This window comes from Pezoporus flaviventris, unplaced genomic scaffold (genome assembly GCF_033815535.1).
Source record: "Pezoporus flaviventris isolate CSIRO_AGI_PZ_B2104156 unplaced genomic scaffold, CSIRO_AGI_Pfla_v1 ptg000253l, whole genome shotgun sequence".
NCBI classification, from domain to species: domain Eukaryota; kingdom Metazoa; phylum Chordata; class Aves; order Psittaciformes; family Psittacidae; genus Pezoporus; species Pezoporus flaviventris.
Window position 1 is genome coordinate 649,212 of NW_026892800.1, and position 17,904 is coordinate 667,115.

The 17,904-nt window shown below is 55.8% G+C and overlaps 1 protein-coding gene across 1 annotated transcript; it reads left to right on the forward strand.

Annotated features, from left to right (window-relative positions):
* Window positions 1-270: 270 nt before the first annotated feature.
* TNNT2 (troponin T2, cardiac type) lies at window positions 271-11,629 on the forward strand. The gene is made up of 17 exons (XM_061442771.1): window positions 271-403; window positions 2,522-2,569; window positions 3,314-3,324; window positions 3,448-3,465; window positions 4,224-4,253; window positions 4,965-5,021; window positions 5,536-5,568; window positions 6,028-6,063; window positions 6,326-6,347; window positions 7,249-7,309; window positions 7,407-7,523; window positions 7,833-7,910; window positions 8,024-8,134; window positions 8,477-8,586; window positions 8,931-9,021; window positions 10,020-10,060; window positions 11,344-11,629. The coding sequence occupies exons 2-17, from the start codon at window positions 2,532-2,534 to the stop codon at window positions 11,390-11,392; spliced, it is 903 nt and encodes a 300-aa protein (XP_061298755.1). The 5' UTR covers window positions 271-403; window positions 2,522-2,531; the 3' UTR covers window positions 11,393-11,629.
* The last annotated feature ends 6,275 nt before the right edge of the window (window positions 11,630-17,904 follow it).

Genomic DNA, 17,904 nt, shown 5'->3' on the forward strand with positions numbered 1-17,904 from the left:
TCTCTTACAGCCTCTTGGGCTCAGTGCAGGGCTGGGGGCTGCGATGGAGGGTCTGGTCCTGCACTCGCTGCCTTATCAGAACGTGACAGCTGCCTGGCTTGTGTCAGCCCCTCGGGCACTCGCGTATCTCGGTCCGGAGGGTTTAAAATAGCAAATCTCTGAGGCCACACAATAGCTTGGGCTTATATGGGCTCCTGGGGGGGAAGGGGGAGCGGCGGAGGGGGCTGGGGCTGAAATAGCAGCTCACAAGTGTTGCATTCCTCCCTGGGCGCCGGGCGCATTCCTGCCGGCGCTGCCCGCCCCGGGGTGGGCGCTGGAGCCCCCTTAAAGCCTCCTGCCCCCAAAGAGCATTTCCCAGACGCCCGCCAGCTCCCTGGGATCTCACTGGCGCCCCACGGCAGAGGTAAGGCTGCGGGGGGGCTGCCTGCGTGGGGCATCGGATGCTCAGTGGAAGGGCAGGAGTGATTTGGCTCAGGGGGAATGGTCCTCCCCAGCCAGGAGGTATTTTTGCCATGAAGGCATTCGCATGGATCAAGCATCCGGACCTTCTCCAGGGGGCTGTGTTTGCAACTTGCCCAATGCCCTTTAAACCACCCCAGGTGGCTCGAGAAGGATTTTGGCTGCTCTGGTTCCAGCGGATCCCACACATCCCTGTTAACTGTGTCTCTGGAGGGGACAGGAGGGATGCGATGCCCATGTGAGAGCTGGGCCAGCCTGGCCGTGGCTCACTGGCAGCCCATAGGGTGTGTTAGAGCTGGGATGCTCCTGTGTATGGTCTGACCCTACCAAGCAGGAAGGGAGCAGAGATGTGAGCCACACTGGAGTAAATGCTGGGAAAACAAGATTGCACAGCTTCAATGGAAAGGTTTACCTGTTTCTGTGCAGAGGATGGATACGTATTTCCTAGAAACATCTTTTTTGTGTACCCTTTAAGGTTTTGTTGCTGTTCCTCAGCAAATTCTCTGTGGGATCGAGCGATGTATGAGGGAGGAGGTGAATGGAGATGTAGAAATGAGCTTTTGCAAATGGATGTTTGCACTGTCATGGCTGGGATGGAGTCTCTGCTCTTGGGTCGTGAGAAGTCCTGGCAGCTCAGAGGCCACATGAATTATTTGGCCAAGCTCAGGATAGCAGGACCATGCTGAGCCTGGGGGACAAGCAGGGCCAGGAACTGATGTTTGAGGGGGAGAGGAGTTGAAGGGATGGTGCTGAAAGTGGTTCTTGGGGCCAAGCCCTAGAGCCATCAGCAGGAACAAGGATGGCAGAAGCAGGCGATGGAGCTGGGGCAGCCGGGGCTGAGTTCTGACTTCATTTGTCTCCAAAAAGCACCTTCTGAGTCATTGCTCAGAAGTGAGATTTGACCACCCCTGGGTATGCGGAGGCACCCCTCCTGCAGCGCAGCTTTCCCGTGCTTGTGGATTCCAGCCCTGGATTCAGCATCTCGACCAGGCGACCCCGCAGCCTGTCCTACCCATCCCGGGTTATAAATGCTCGACAGATGCAGCAGGACCAGTTGTTCCCAGCAGGAGAAGGGAAGCGGCGCTGCTCTGGGAACAGGTGCTTTGGCACATGCGAGTTATTTCTAGAGCTGCATCGTGGCTGGGCCGAGGTCTGGCACAAGCTTGAGCAATGGACAGGCTGTGCAGGGGCCTGGGTTGGTGCCCAGCGCTTCTCTGGGATGCCCAGCGCTTCTCTGGGATGCCCAGCGCTGCTCTGGGATGCCCAGCTCTGCTCTGGGATGCCCAGCTCTGCTCTGGGATGTGCAGGGCTGCTCTGGGATGCCCAGTGCTGCTCTGGGATGTGCAGGGCTGGGGCTGATAATGGCATTGGTCTGTGTAGACCTCGTGGTGGAGCACTGAGTAGAAGCTAGATGAGGTGGGACAATGAGTGGCATCCTCCTGATCACGAGTGGGGAATGAGCACCTACCCCTATTGCTGAAGCAGGCTGTGAATTACCCCTCTTAGCTGAGCTCAGTCTCAGGACCAGGAGAGAAACACCCCGGCTGAGCCCAGATCATCCCTTTGCGGGGCACACTCTGCTCTTGGAGGGCTGGGCTGGGAAGTGTCATCGAGCTCTTGTGCTGTGGCCTGTGCAGGGCTGTACATCTGAGATAACGGGATGTCCCTGCAAAGTTTCTGTGTCCCAACCGAGCTAAGAATAGTCAGGAAGCCAGACGAGCTGAGCGTTGTAATTGGGCTCTTCTCCTGTGCCCTGAGCAAACGCAGCACCCTGAGGCAGCTGGACATGGCTCCTGACAGCAGTTATCAGTGTTGCATGAGGCTGTGTCTGATCTCCTGCCTGCTATTTGGGGCGAGCAGCGATCCTGGGAGAGGAGGGGAGGGGGAACCTTATCTCTGTTGAGATAATGCTGTCAGAGCTGGGGACAGCTCAGGGCTCCCAGTGCTTTGGCGAGGCGCAGCATCTCTGTGCCTGTGTCCCGGGTGCTGGAGGACAGGCTGTGCTGGTCCTTATCTCCGCTCCTAACCCTCTCCTTTTCCAATCTGCCTTGAATTCTGCCAGATAACCAGGCATGTCAGACTCTGAGGAGGTCATCGAAGAACATGACCAGTAAGTGATGTGGCTTTAAGCAGCTTCTCTTTCTCCTTATTCCCACTTCCCCACAGGGTCATGGTATTGTTTAGAGGTGCCATTTGCCTCCAGCATCCAGCATAAACTCTCCTCACCCCATGCCCACCTGCACCACTGCTGAGACCCCCAGCAGTGGGGAGTCTTGTGTTGGGAGCTGTACCAGCACACGAGGGGCAGCCCTGACATTGGAAATGCTGCAACCTGAATCAGTGAGAGAGAGCTGGGAAAAGCTGATGGGGTTTTTGCTGCCACATCCAGAGCATTGCTCCCCAGGGCCTAAATTTGAAGGCAACTTTTGCTGGTGAGGGCTGCTGGGTCGTGAAGTGCACCCTGGAGAGAAGGGGCTCAGTATCTGCAGTACATGGTTATAGGGATCAGTCCAAACACAGCTCCCATTCCTCATCCACCAGCAGAAAAAGTAGATCTGAATCCTTCTTACGTTTTAATGCCATGACAGACCTGCATGTCCTGGCAACCAGTCCGAGCCCTGTCTGTCCAAGGACAGACCATGCATCTCCCCCAGGGTCAGGAAAGGACTTTGAGGCAAAGCTGGGATGTAGGATACCCATTTCTAGGATGAGAGGCCACGGTCACTTGATCTTCTCAGGCTGCAAAATGGTGCTGTGCCCTGACCACTGCTGAAGTGTCAGTTGAGCCCTTTGAATGGACTGATGGACACACGTGCCCCGTTGTAACCCCACAAATCCATACTGTGCTTTGCAGGGAGCAGGAAGGTAAGAGGATGTGGACCATCTGCAGCTGCCCTGAGGCTGAAGCAAAGAAATGATCCAAGCAACTCCAATAACCTGCATCTCTTTCCCTTCCCTCTTTCCTGTGTGCACTCGTGCTCTCTGAAGAGGAGTACGTGGAAGAAGGTAGGTGTCTCATCGGTGGTTCTGAGAACCAAGAGACAAGTGCTGTTGGGTCAGTGTTTTGCTCGGGTGGGTTCTGGTGGTAAGTTCCTTGATTGGAAGCTATTTAGGGTTGGAAGGGACGTCTGGAGCTCATCCAGTCCAAGGCAGGGCCACTGAGAGCGGGTTACACAGGAACGTGCCCAGGTGGGTTTGGAATATCTCCAGAGAGGGAGACTCCACAACCCCCTAGTGATGGGTAACTCATGGCAAAGGAGACCATGCTCTGGATTTCTCCACCTAAACATCAGTAGGATCAAAACCAGCCTGAGTTTTAATCGGGATGTTTTGTCTGAGTGATCCCTTAACTCAAAGCAGGGGTGGGAATGTCGGGCTCAGGGCAGGCAGAGGTGTGAGCCCAATAACTCAACGGGAGCTGGAGCCTCAGCTGAATGTATGCTAATGATGCTCAAGCACAAAGCTCCAAGTGCCTCAGCCTGACGAAGCAGCAAAGCCCATGGTGCATGCAGATACGCTGGGGCACATCTGGGCTGCGTTTGGGAGCTGGGTTTTGCTGAGCCTCTTGCTGCTTCAGGGCACTGCCAGGAAGCCCGGGCTGCTGCACAGCAAAGCATCCCTGGCATTAAAAGCAAAGGGACATGCAAAGGGGAAAGCCCTGCAGTGCTGGAGTGCTCATCTCACGCACACCATAGATACACTCCGCAGCTTCGCGGCGTCCAACTAACCTCTGCACTTATTCCTTTCCCTCCTTCCTGGCTCAGAAGAGGAAGAATGGATAGAGGAAGAAGACGGTAGCTATTGCACCTTTCTTTATTTCATCTCTGCACTGCTGCTATGAATATGTCGGTGTGTCTTTTGCCTCTCCCTGGTTGGGAAATGGTTTTCTTTCATTCTTCCACTTCTATCTTTCAGTTCTTGCACTCCCCCCTCCCTGCCCTGCTGTGCTCTGTGTGTCTGCTCCTGCGTCTGTGGCTCCTCTCTTACACCAACCAATGTACTCCTGGTTTGCTGCTTTCTCTTCCTTTCCTTCTCTCTTGCTGGGCGAACACAAGTCTTCCCAGGACCTTGGGCTCCAGCCTTGCTCTGCCTCCAATGGAGGACTCTTGTGGGGATACTGCTCCCTCCAGTGGAAAAATGCTCGCGCAGTGTCATAAATACGGTTGCGAAGGTGCCGAAGGCACGTTCTGTGATGCCAGCCGCCCTTGTTCCTCGCTGGGGCTAGAGGGGAGCAATAGAAATCATCTTCCTCCCAGGCTGGGCTGTAAGAGCATGATGAGCATAGGAGAGAATGAGGGACAAACCGGGAGGGGCCATGGATCCGCTGATGTGCACAAGCACGGAGCCTTGGGGAAGGGCTCGAGCGAAGCTCTTTGCTTCTTTCTCCTGTGGCTGCATCTCTGCTGGGTCTCTCTCATCTGGCTCCACGCTGCGGGTGTCCTGGGGGTCTGTAGGGAGCCAGGGGAGCCGTGGCCCTCGGGCTCACGCTGCCTGCTATTCCACAGGGCAGGAAGAACAGGTAGAGGAAGCGGAGGAGGAGACTGAAGAAACCAAGGCAGAAGGTGAGTGGCGGCTTCGCCAGCGAGCTCCCACGGCCTGGCTTTGGGGTACCAAGCAAGTCTGGGGTGTCCCAGCATGGTCAGTAGCACAAAGGGCAGCTCCCCCTCTGTACCTGCGGTTCCCAGTGAGATGTCAAACCTGAGCTGGCCCTTCCTGATGTACTGACTGCAACGGCTCTGCAAGCAGAAAGATAAGGGTGTTTTCTGCTGGTTGGTGTCCAGCTCTCCAAAACAGTGCCAAAAATTAGCTGAGCCTCTTCCACCAGGAGATCCCATAGGGAGCCCAGAGCTGGGGTCATGCTCTGGTGTGTTTCACCACTGAAAGACACTCGACTTCATGAGACCTCTTTGAAGCAGATGGAGTGGCCTGATGTGTGCCCCGTGTTATTGTGGCTGGTGGGACAGGCTCAGATCCCAGATGTGCTCCCTGAGCTGGGGTGCTGGGACCCCTCTGTTGGGGTGTTGGGGCTGTCCTCACCCATGGGTGCTCATATTCTCCCCATTGCTTTCGAAACAGAACAAGAAGATGAAACGAAAGCACCAGGAGAAGGTAAAGCAGAGGCAGAGGAGAGACAGTTTCAGCTATTTTGGTCCTGATCCCAGTCCCCCAAGACTCTGGGCCCTTGTAACAGGGTTTTGGTGTTGAATTCATTTGCTGCTGGAGATAGAGAATCAGTGGTAAATGGTGGAGGGATGCCCTGGCCCCATCCTGTGCCAGGGCTGTGGAAGCAGGGTGCTTGCAGGAGGGATGGCTTTGTGCTGCCTAGGTAAGGAATTCACCCAAAATCCGGAAGGAGAAGGTAGCATTACTTGCACCTCTGGGTTCCTCTTGGAGAGGAATATCTCCCAGTCTGTCCGTGCGTTAGGGATGCTCATGAGGGAATGGGTTTCTCCCCCTTCATTCTGGAAGGATGGAGCTGGGTTTAGCAGAGGGGAACAGCCTGATGGAACCACCCCACTGTGTCCCTGGTGCTGGCCTCTGGCAGCCAAAGCATCACGTTTTCCACAGGTGGAGAGGGGGACCGAGAGCAGGAGCCTGGGGAAGGTGAAGTATCCATCCTTGTTGCTCTCTGGGGCGGGAGGCTCTGTCCCTTCACCTGTATAAGGAGGTTCCAAACAACCTTTCTGCTTAGCCAGGAGCTCCAGCGTGTGCCTCTGGGTCTGGCACAGAGCTCATTGCGTGCCTCTTTGCTGGAGGAGGATCCATGGGAGAGAAGGGTGGTTCGGCTCAGTGTGGTGGGGTGTGGGTCAAGGTTGCCTCTGTGACACTGACATTGTCTTTCTCTCCTGTTCCTGGGGACCTGAAGGTGAATCGAAGCCAAAACCCAAGTAAGTGTCAATGTCAAGAGGAGCTGTGCCAGGGCAGAGGCTCTGTGTGATGGGCTTAGCACCATGATCCATAGAGGGCATGGGACATTGAGGCCTGAAAGCAGGAAAGCAGGATGGGACTGGGACATGGAGAGAAAAAGGAGAGAAACAGGCGGACAGACACAGAATAGGAAGGGGATCCTGAGGATGAGCTCTTTTGGAGGTTTTGAAGCATTTTGAGTGTTCCTTGGGGAAGCTCAGCTGCCCTTTGGCCCTGCAGCTGGAAGAACCCTGTGTGCACCCCATCCTGGGGTATGGTCCACGGCAGAGCCAGGGTTGTGCTTCTGCAGTGTGTGCCTGGCCATGGATGGCTTGAGGCAGGAGCTGCGAACCATTGCCAGGAGCCTGCAGCTCCCCCTGGACCCTGCAATGCTGCACTATGGGAGGCAGCTCTGTCCTCAGCCACAGCCCCTTCATCTTTATGTGCCCCTATTGAGCATCCCTTGCCCCTCTCAAGCCCACAGAGGATGAGAGCGTGGTTTCCAGCTCCCTGTGCCAGATCACACCGGAGCCCACAGTTCCTCTGTGCTCTGCTGGGTGATGAGCACTGGGGTGTCTGCCAGCCCCAGGGTGCCTGGCAAAGGGTCATGGCCAAGTTGCCTGCAGCTTGCAGAGTTATTCCAGCCACGCGGGTGCCTTGGAGTGCTTCCCGGGAATGCCACAGGTCTCCCTCTGAAGCTGTCCAGCTGGCGATGGCCAGCAAGGAGGATTGCACCTCCCTGTCCTCAAAGTGTGCTCTGCATCCCTGGGGACTGTGAGGTTCAGAGAGGAGGGCTGGGTAGATCAGCGCCTGGCTGAAAGGCACCATCCTGTCCCAGGCGCTGGCTGCAGACTCACCCTTCCCCTCCTCACCTTCCTGCAGGGTCTTTATGCCAAACCTGGTGCCTCCCAAAATCCCAGATGGCGAGAGACTGGATTTTGATGTAAGTAGCGCATAGGATGTCCCCCCTGCGAGGTACCCAGCAGCTCCTGGAGGGCTTCACTGGTGGGAGCCACCACTGCTGCTTCTGTCTGCTGCAGGACATCCACCGCAAGCGCATGGAGAAGGACCTGAACGAACTGCAGGCTCTCATTGAAGCCCACTTTGAGAGCAGGAAGAAGGAGGAAGAGGAGCTCATGTCCCTCAAGGACAGGATTGTATGTATGCAGCCTTCCCCCAGCCGTGATCCTTTCCCCCGTGGCCCTGGCAGAAAGACCTGACACATCCCATGTCCCTGCTAGACAAAGCCTGAGATCTGAGCCTGATTTTGTCCCCCAGTGCCTGCAGAGCTCTTGGCCTGGCTGCTGTGATGCTGCGGTGCCTTTCCCCATGGTCACCGCTCCGCATGCTCTCTTGGGAGACGTGAGAGCAGCAGCTCTTCCCTTGGGGCTCTCAGAGGGGTCAGCGATGTGTCCCTGTGGACAGCGAGGATGCAGTGTCCGAGCCAATGTCCTCTCCTTCCGCAGGAAAAGCGGCGAGCGGAGAGGGCTGAGCAGCAGCGGATCCGCAGCGAGAGGGAGAAGGAGCGACAAGCCCGCATGGCCGTGAGTGTGCCCCCCAGGGATGGGGCTCGGGATGCTCCAGCCTGGCCACGGAGCACACGGGAGCGTGAGCTGCCCATGAGGTCTCTGTCCTGACCCACTTCTGACGCTGGCAGGAAGAGCGAGCTCGCAAGGAGGAAGAGGAGGCACGGAAGAAGGCTGAGGAGGAAGCGCGGAAGAAGAAGGCTTTCTCCAACATGCTGCATTTTGGAGGCTACATGCAGAAGGTGGGATCCTACCTTGGGTGGTTGCAATGCAGGTGCTGGTGCTCCTGGGAAGGGCTCAGCCATGGGCTGGCCTCACAGCGCTGCTCTTGGCTCACAGCAGCAGTGAGAGGGGCAAAGTGAGCTGAGAGCTCTGCTTTGAAGATGCTGGTCAGGGTCCAGCCTCACCTCGTGGACAGGAACAGGGGTGGGGGGTGTCTTGGCCAAGATTTCCTTAAGGACCTCAAGGACCTCATGTGCTTCCGGCGTCCCCAAAGCTGAGGGTGTTGGGGCAGAGCTGGGGATGGGGATAGAGCAAAGGCTGGGCAGATTTCCTTACCTCCAATGGGCTGATGGTTTCCTCAGTCAGAGAAAAAGGGGGGGAAGAAGCAAACGGAGAGGGAAAAGAAGAAGAAGATCCTCAGCGAACGGCGGAAGCCTCTGAACATCGATCACCTCAATGAGGACAAGCTGAGGTGAGCACCGGCTGTCCAGGACAGGAGCTCTGCTCTGCGGCAGGATCCTGCGCTGGGGCTGCAGCCCCGACGAGAGGGTGATGGGCTGTGACACCGCAGCGGGGACAGGGGCTGTGTGGCCCTGCCAGGCTGCCGCTGACAGCCGTATCCATCAGAGGGAGCCGTGCTCACACGCATGGGACATGCATGTCCCCGTCTGTCCCAACCTCCCCCACGGCTCTGGTCCATGCGTGGGACTGGCGTTGCCGCATGGGTAACACATCCCCACCTGCGCGGCGGTGGCATCACTGCCCTGTCCCCTGCAGTGAGCCACGTCCCTGTCCTGCACTGACCCCTTCCCACAGGGACAAGGCCAAGGAGCTGTGGCAAAGCATCCGTGACCTGGAGGCGGAGAAGTTTGACCTGCAGGAGAAGTTCAAGCGGCAGAAATACGAGGTGAGCTCAGGCAGCCCCATGTGCCCGGCTGCTGCTCCTGCTCCCCGTCAGGCCATGGGGAGGGGGGCCTGTCTGACTGACCCTGCTGTCACAGGGAAGCTGCCTGCCTCAGGAAAGGACTGTGCCCCCCGCGTGCATGGGGTGACAGACACCCAACAGGCTCTGCACTGAGAGCAAAGCCACAACCTCCTCCTTTATGGAGATTTTGTCCTTGATGGACCTGTTGAGGACAAAAACCTCAATGGAGCTGTTGGAGCAAGTGCAGAGGAGGCCACGAGGATGCTCAGGGGCTGGAGCACCTCCTGTATGGAGACAGGATGAGAACATTGGGGCTGTTCAGGCTGGAGAAGAGAAGCTGCGTGGAGACCTCAGAGCAGCTTCCAGTGTCTGAAGGGGGCTACAAGGATGCCAGAGTGGGGCTCTTCATCAGGGACTGTAGTGATAGGACAAGGGGGGATGGGTTCAAACTGAAACAGGGCAAGTTCAGCTTGGATGTAAGGCAGAAGCTCTTCCCTGTGAGGGTGCTGAGGCGCTGGCACAGGGTGCCCAGAGAAGCTGTGGCTGCCCCATCCCTGGCAGTGTTCAAGGCCAGGTTGGACACAGGGGCTTGGAGCAAGCTGCTCCAGTGGAAGGGGTCCCTGCCTGTGGCAGGGCTTGGAACTGGAGGAGCTTTAAGGTCTCCTCCAGCACAAACCAGGCTGGGTTTCTGTGAGCCAGGGTCAAACCAACCCTGGCAAAGCTGAGCACACAGCTATGAAATGCTGGAGGACGTGGCAGGCAGTGCAAGGGGCTACGTGGTGGCCCTGTGACCCCCCAGCTCCTGGGGGCACGTCCTTTGCACCCCAATGGGCTTCCTGCTGTGCTGCACATCACAGCCCTGCACCCATGCAAGGGGAGGGAGAGCAGTGATGAATCTGCATCCTCACCCTCTCCCCCATCCCTGGCTGGGTGCAGGGCATCCTGCCCGGCCTCAGCACCCGCCTGCGTTTCTCTTGCAGATCAACGTCCTCCGAAACCGTGTCAGTGACCACCAGAAAGTGTAAGTCCCGGGCAGGCTGAGCATCCCTCCTCCTGCCTTTCCAGCCCCCCGCTCCCCTGGCTCCACTTCCCTCCCCGTGTACCTCCTGCCCCTCTGGTACTCTCACAGAGCCACCTCCTGTCCTCTCCACTCCTGCCTTTGGTCCCACTGGTACCCAGTGCTCATGGACCTGCAGGCCTGGCCCAGCATCGATGCTGCTCTGCTGCTATTGACAGACCCAAACCATTGCCTCCCACCTCCACCAAGCTTCCCCCTGCCCCAGACACCCTGGATAGGGACGGACCCTGGGGAGACCCCACCTCTACATATGAAGCCTTGTGTCCTGGGGGGTCCTACCAGCCTCCAGCAGCCCCCATCCCTGCAGTGGCTCTGCCCAGCATCTCAGGGAGGGTGCTGGAGATTCCAGCTTGTGTAGGAAGGGAAATCCCCATGGGCTGTGGGAGCTGTGCAGGAGAGCCTGTCCCCGTGCCCATGTTCCCTGCACAGGACAAGGGGACCCTTTGTATTAGGGCAGAGGTGGGTGTTTAACTCCCACCCTTGGGAGCACCCTGCTCTGTCGCCTCACATGAGAGGTGCTCAGCCTGCCCCGTGTGCCAGGCAGCAGCATCTCCCACGTGCTTACACCAAATCTCTCTTCTCTTCTGCCCCATCACGGCCTGTTACTGCAGCAAAGGGTGAGTACAGCTGCTTCCCCAGTGCTGTGTGTCTCCCTGTGCATGTGTGCTGCATGGACACTGGGGCTAGCGGTAGGGCTGAGGGAGGAGGCAATGCCAAGGATTGGCAGGCAAAGCTGCTCTGGTGAGCCTCAGGATGACATGCCAGTAATGCCCTTCACTGTCCACCTGAGCTTCCTCCTCCTCTTCCTCCTCCTCTCAGCTGATCTGTGCCCCCAGCAGTGTCTGTTCCCCTGATCCTGGTTAAGGAGGTTGATGTGGTGTGTCCTGAGGAGCATCACCACAGCTTCTGGTTCTTGAGAGACGGATCCTGCAGCCCCTTTTGTCCCTCTGCCACCAGAGATCCAACTTGTGGATTCCTTTCTGAAGGATCCTGGGGAGGGAGAAATATGGGAAGGGAATTGGGGGTCCTTAGAGACACCTGGCAAACTGCATGAGCTTCTTCCATAGAACCCCAAACCACATGGATGCACTGACTCAGGTTCCAAGGTTTTACCTGGGGCCACTGAAGACCTTCTTCCCCCCAGTGAGCATCAACTGGAGATGACTCGTCCCTCCTTTCACGGTCACTAATGCCATTTTACATGTGCTTTTCCGCTTCCCTCCCAGGTCAAAGGCTGCCCGTGGGAAGACCATGGTAGGCGGCCGGTGGAAATAGATGCTCGGGAGGCAAAGGCGGCTCGGCCACGGGGAGGTGTGCGGCCCTTGGGTCCACCATCTGCCTTCCCCCCCCTCTTGGAGCCAGCACCGCACACCCTCTGCCTGCACAGGGCTTGGTGGGCCTGGCTGCAGGCACAGTGCTGCCTGCACGGGCAGATGCTTCACAAGGCTCCGTTTCCCACCTCCACACCCCCCGCTGATGTTGTGTCTGTAAATAAAGAGAACGGGGACAGGGTCAGGGTCTTGTCTCCATCCTGGAGCCCTAAGCCCAGAGGAAGCAGGCGCAGGGCAGAGCTCGGCTGAGCACACTCAGCTCCCTGGGGTGCAGGAGGATGCAGCAGCCCTTCAGGACCTCCTGAATACCATCCCCTTGCCTCACAGCATCTCACACCTGCGGTGCTTGGGAGGTTTTGGAACAGACCTTGCTGGTCTGACTGCTCTTCCTGCCGCAATCCTCGTTATGGCCCCTTTAGCTCCTGCTTTTGCTGTACCAGACCGCCCCCCCTTGCTCGGCTCTGAGTCAGGGCTGGCCCTGTGGGACTGCTTCCAAGCCTATTGGTGCATGGATTAAACAAAGCCAGCTTCCAGGTCATTATAACTCATATTTCCACCTTGTCCTAAAGGACCCAGACCAGCTGTGTTTGCCTCCTCTGCGTGGTTCTGACAGCATGCAACGAAGGTTTGAGAAAAAATCAGTGTGGGGAGGCCATTCATCTGTCCTTTCAGGTGTGCAGATCTCTTTCATCTAGCTGTAGGCACCTCTGTAGCATGCTTCCACATGCAATGCCCATGGTGGCACATCAGCTGCATAATCCTGAGTTCCTGCTGCATGGATCTGGGCTTCATGACCATTTCCTGGGGCAAGCTGTCCCACGCAGTTGTTAAACCTCATCTGTGAAGTGTTTCCAGAGCAGAGGGGAAGGAATAGGTGCAGAGGATGGTTGATCTTTAAAGGCTTCTTGTCCCTTGGCAAGACGTTTTGTCTCTCCTCTTGCTGGGGCTGCCTGTCCTCTCCATCCCAGGCCCGGTGAGGTGTGAGCATCCTTCAGGTTTCTCCCTTGTGCTGCGGGTTGGATGATGACTTGTTTTGCCTGCTTCAACACATGCCATCAGGTTTTGGGGAACAAGCCTCTGGGAAGCCTCAGCTTTGGTAAGGCAGCAAGAGGAGGGCAAACAGGCCTCAAAAACGAGGTGGGGAGGGGTGAACTTGATGCCTTAATGGGATGAGGGAGGACCACAAGCATCAGCAGGGGCTGGAGCACCTCCTGTACAGAGACAGGCTGCGAACATTTGGGCTGGAGAAGAGAAGGCTGCGTGGAGACCCTCAGTGTCTGAAGGGGGCTACAAGGATGCTGGAGAAGGGCTCTTCATCAGGGACCGTAGCGACAGGACAAGGAGTGATGGGGCCGAACTGGAACAGGGGGAGTTCAGCTTGGATCTAAGGTCCGGGGGGAGCGGAGCGCTCAGGGCACAAAGCAGCGTCCGGCTGGGACCCCCCCCCTCACCATATCCCAGGCTCCCATCCTCAACACCTCCCCGGCATTGCCGGTGCCCGGTGCTGCTCCGCGGCCCCGCAGCCGCTCTGCCTGTCCCTGCGGGGCCGGCAGCGCCCAAGGGTGGGGGTACGGAGACACTCCCTGCTTCCCACAGCGATGCCTGTCCCGGCAGCGCGCTGGAGCCCCGCCAGCCCGGCTCCCGCTGCGCCGGGGCCGAAACCTGCCCCGGTGGCACAGCCGTGCCAGCGGAGCTGAGTCAGCGCCCAGCCCGCGGGGCTCCGCTCGGGCACGGCCCAGGAGCCCTTCGCTATAGGACCATAGAGCGGTTCGGGGCGGAAGGGACCTTAAAGCTCACCTAATCCATAACAACCCCCGCAATGAGCAGGGACATCTTCAACCAGAGCAGGTCGCTCGGAAGCACAACCAGCCTGGCCTGGGATGTCTCCAGGGATGGGGCATCCGTCACTCCCTGCACAACCCGTGCCCCTCTCACTGTAAAGGATTTGACCCTCACACCCAGCCTGAATCTCCCCTCTTTCAGTTTAAAACCACACCCCCTCATCCTGTTGCAACAGACCCTGCTAGGAACTCTCTCCCCATCTTTCTCATAGACCCCTTTTAAGTACCGAAAAGGCACTCAAGTGGATGAGTTCAGACTTACAGGGGCTGGCCATGCTGAGCTGCGGAGTGAAGGACCCCTGGCAGCAGCTCTTGGAGGGTCGTGCAGGGTGCCAACAACCTCACAGTGCCAGATTGTTGTGGAGATCTGATCTGCAGTGCACTGGTGTCCTGCAGCACTGCAGCATGGTCTCAATGTCCCCATGGGCAGCAGAACCTCTGGATGCCAGGTCAAAGCACCACCACCTTCTGGAGTGCAGTATGAAGGGTAGAGAGCTCTGTCCCTCCCTAGCAGGGCATCTTCCCTCCAGGAGCTATAAGATGTAGCATCCCCTAACATGTTGCAGAGAAACAGCACTTTTTGCTGCTGCATGCCAACACCCTCCATCCTGTGGGCCTTTGAGGAGCAACCCAGAACATGAAAACAGTGTCCACTCAAGGGCAGTTCTGGTGTCTCAGCCGAAACACTGCACAGGGATCAGGTTGAGTCCCACATTGTGCAGTGCAGGATGCCAGGGTCCTTTTGGCTTTTCTACTTGACACTCCTCTATTAGTCTATTAGACTCTATTAGTCTATTAGTCTCCTCTATTAGAGACTAAATGGTCTTTAAGCCCCCTTCCAACCCAATGATTCTACGAAAAGACTGCAGAAAATGAAGCAGTTCAACCTCTGATGGTTTGCACGTTGGGCCTAACGACAGGCTGTGTTTTGAAAGAGAGAAACAGGCTGTAAATGTTCAATTTGGAAACACCTTCCAGACCTGGAGCTCCCATGTTCCGAGTCCCAAGCCATCATCTTGCTGTGTGATGGGCCTCCTCAGCACCTCCCTGCAGGGCAGGTCCGTTTGTTCCTGCAAGCATCTGACGTTAGCAAGGCTTTTTAATGATTATTTTTAAATGCCTTATAAAACTTTAGGTTTCATTTAATATCTTAACCCTGTAAATCACTGCCTACAGCAGCTAATTCGTAGGTATCAATTAATTGCCTTTAATTGGTTAAAGTCATCCATGGTTTGTGCTGATTCCACAGATGTGTTAAATCATCAATGAAGTCTTTAATGCACCACAAGCACAGTTTAGCATCTACGCAATGACCCATGTCCTTGAGACAAGTGCCGCTGACAAAGGCAGCAATGCTCTGGGATGGAAAGGAAGAGGCTTTAGCTGTTGTCTGGAAGCAGCATTTTATTGGCACTTAGTGGAAGGAAAATAAGCTTCCAGGTGATGTCTGAATCACTGCTTTTGCGTGTGCTCTCATGCCCAGGTTTCTGCTGAAGTCCCTGGTGTAAACTATGCTCTTTGGTGAAGGGCAGCAACCACCAGCAGGAGCACAGAGATGCTGAGACAGTGATCAGCCCTTTGCCCAGCATTGGATCCATAAGGTACATGACTGGTAAGGGCGATGCTGAGCGCCAGAGCTGCATGATATCACCTCTGGGGAAACCCCTAGAAGGTGAGTCCCAGAGCCCCACGTTTGCTGTTTTGAGGCCAGGTATCTTCAGAAAGAGATGGAGAGGTGAAGTGTGAGCTTTGGAGGCTTTGCCTTCAGACCTGGCATGACCCACGCCTGGGAAGATCCTCATTACACAGCAATTCTCTTTGTTTGTCTTCGTGCATGAAATAAATATGCAAGCAGCTGCTCTGCTGCAGATGATTCAAGTGCACTTCCAGACCCAGGAGTGCCTGATCCATGCCCTGAGATGCCACCACCACTTCCTAACCCCAAGATGCCACCACAACCACCTAATCACTGCAAGCAGCCCGCATGGTGCGGCTGCCTGGGTTCATGCTGATGAAGCCTGATGCTGCTGAGCAGCTCAGCACCCTGCATGGTGCAAATGGGTTTTTACCCAGCTTGCCTCCGAGGCTGAGTCTTAAACAAAGGACACAGAGGAGGAGGGAAGAGCAGCAGAGGAAGGCAACACATCCCTTATCTGACAGCTCCGAGGTTACAGCACTTGCTGGCGAGGTGGAAGATTCAAGTTCCTATCTCTCCTTAGTCTGATAGGAGATGATGGCTTTGAGCTCTGATTTTTAACCCCAGCTGAGCTGCAGCCTTCAGTGCTGTCTTTATGTGACGCTGATTTATAAGGCCAGCGCTACAACTGATGCCTTAGATTGTGGCATGGTGCAATATTGGGATCACCCCACTGACAGCGCCCTCCTGCTTTCGGAAGTGCTGTGAGCAGCTCGTCCCTTTTATCTGCACCCGTAAACAAACCCAGTCAGAGAGCAATAAATCTGGCTTTGATATCCTGACAAAGATGGAACACTTTGATCCCGGGGAGCTTTGATCTTCCACTGTGAACCAGATGCTGCTGATTAGCTGTAAAAATAGAGCAATTATTCTAACTTCTCAGGTGGTGCGGTGCTACACTAGGAGCTGTCGGTGTGTCAGCTGTGTGCCACGCCACACCTTACACTGGGATTGACACAACATGAAATTCGAGTCAGTTCTGTAAGTCCCAAATTCTGCTGATTGGTTTTTTTTTGCACCAACATATTCTGGAAAGGGAGCATTTGGCTTTGGGAGGTTTTTCCACCTCAAAGTTTTTGTTCAGGCCACTCTTTCAAACACTTCAATGTAACTGCAAGCAGAATCATCCTGGGCAAAGACTAAGAAGCATTTCTGGGTGCTGGAAGAGGTGCCCAAGGGCCCTTCCAGGAGGACTGGTCTCCTTTCTTAGGCTGAGCATCCTGGGGATATCCCCATCACCGTCCTTGGTGGAGCAGCCACAGCATGGAGGAGATGTCAGCACTGCAGAGCTCCAGATCTCTCAGCAGGATCCCTGGAAACCTTATAAGCTTCAGCCAGGGCTCAACTTGCTGCTCCTGCAGCCGCATGAGGTAAACCAGGCACTGTGGGTCCGGATTCATCCCAGCTCACAGCGATGCTCAGTGGATGCGCTCATCTCCTGGCTTAAATTCCAGCTCTCTCCTGGCAGGGGGCAGAGATCAATATTCCAAAGGGTGATTCAATGTTGGGTGACCTGGCAGGGCAAAGCCAGGAGGACAGGGTCCTGGTGGAAGGAGCTCACTGCAGCAGGATGGGAACTGGCTCCTGATTATTTGCTCAATGGGCAATTAGTCCTGTAAGTTCCTAAGCCCTGTGATTAACTCCAGCCATCCAAACGTTATCATTGCAAAGGAAGAGCAGCTAAAGGATTCTGGAAGTTACTGGCATTTCTCAGTGGCTGCAGGGAAATCCCAGTTGTAGCTTGCAGGCCCTTGGGCTAAGGGCAGGACAAACCTAGCACACACAAAACCATAGGAGGAGCTGTATTTTGGGGAAAGAAAGAAAGAAAAACGATGCAAAAGTCCCCAGAACTTCTGCCCACAAACCAGGTGAGGGACCAAAGGGCAGCAATCACTGTCTGCTCCATGGCCCAGCTGTGGGTGGCTCCATGGGGCATAGCATAAATACCAGCCCTGGGTGTTTCATGAAGGCAAAACTCATCCATGGATCTTTTCCCAGACCTCAGTGTCCCGAGACAGATATTTTGGAAACCTGGCCCTGAGCTCTATGGGGAAGCATTCATCCCATAAGTGTTGCCTCACAGATGCGAGAGCTTCAGCTCCAGAAAGGTTTCCCTGAGGCACCTCAATCCTTTAGTGGAAGCTGCAGATTTGAACTGGGCTTTCTAACACCTTGGGCAAAGCAGAGGGGCAGCGAGTGCTTCATTGCAAGGTCCTCAGCACACCGGGTGGGATGGATGCCTGCGTTACAGTGGGGACGTTGTACATTGACATCCCAGCATCCCTGGGACTGAGGTGTTGTGAGATGGGGCTGGCATCCCTGAAGCGTGACCTGGGATTTGGTGAGGCTCTCAGCCTTTAGCAAGCCCCACAGCTGCATCTCCTCCCCAGCAGTCCCCCACAACCTGTGGGCTGAAATCTGCAGAGGATGCAGGGAAACTGGGTTTGATTTGGCCTGTCCTGTAAAGGTTGTGCCTCAGAGGCAGAGCAGGGATGTTTCCTGGTGGAAATCGAAGCAGCTACGCAGGAGTTTCCAAGGCAAAATTCTTGGCTCGAAATGCCTAAATTCTTCCAGAGGGCTGGGTCTCTGAGTTCATTTACCCATAGAAAAACCCATGACGTTCTCATCTCTCTTTTGCTCAGGTAAATGTGACCCATGCTCCCCAAAAGCCACGGAGCTGCAAGAGAAGTCACATTCTTGTGGAAGCAAATAATTTGCCCAAAGCAAGGAATAGGTGAGCTGGGACTTCAACACAGCTCTGTAAGCTGGAGACACAGCTCCAAGGCCAGGTCCACAGCACCCAGGGTTACGTTAAGGAAAGCCAATTCTGCACTAAAAGACCCTGGTTCTTCCCAGTTTAATGGTCTTGGAAAAAGGCTGCTTGCAAGTAAGGTCCTCCGAAGAGAATGAGGATGAGCT

What these genes read in the sequence shown, in the direction of transcription:
- TNNT2 (XM_061442771.1), top strand. Translation starts at nt 2,532, where the DNA reads ATGTCAGACTCTGAGGAGGTCATCGAAGAACATGACCA. An exon ending in ATGGATAGAGGAAGAAGACG is followed by an intron (nt 4,254 to 4,964) that starts GTAGCTATTGCA and finishes GCTATTCCACAG; the next exon opens with GGCAGGAAGAACAGGTAGAG. An exon ending in GCGAGAGACTGGATTTTGAT is followed by an intron (nt 7,310 to 7,406) that starts GTAAGTAGCGCA and finishes TGTCTGCTGCAG; the next exon opens with GACATCCACCGCAAGCGCAT.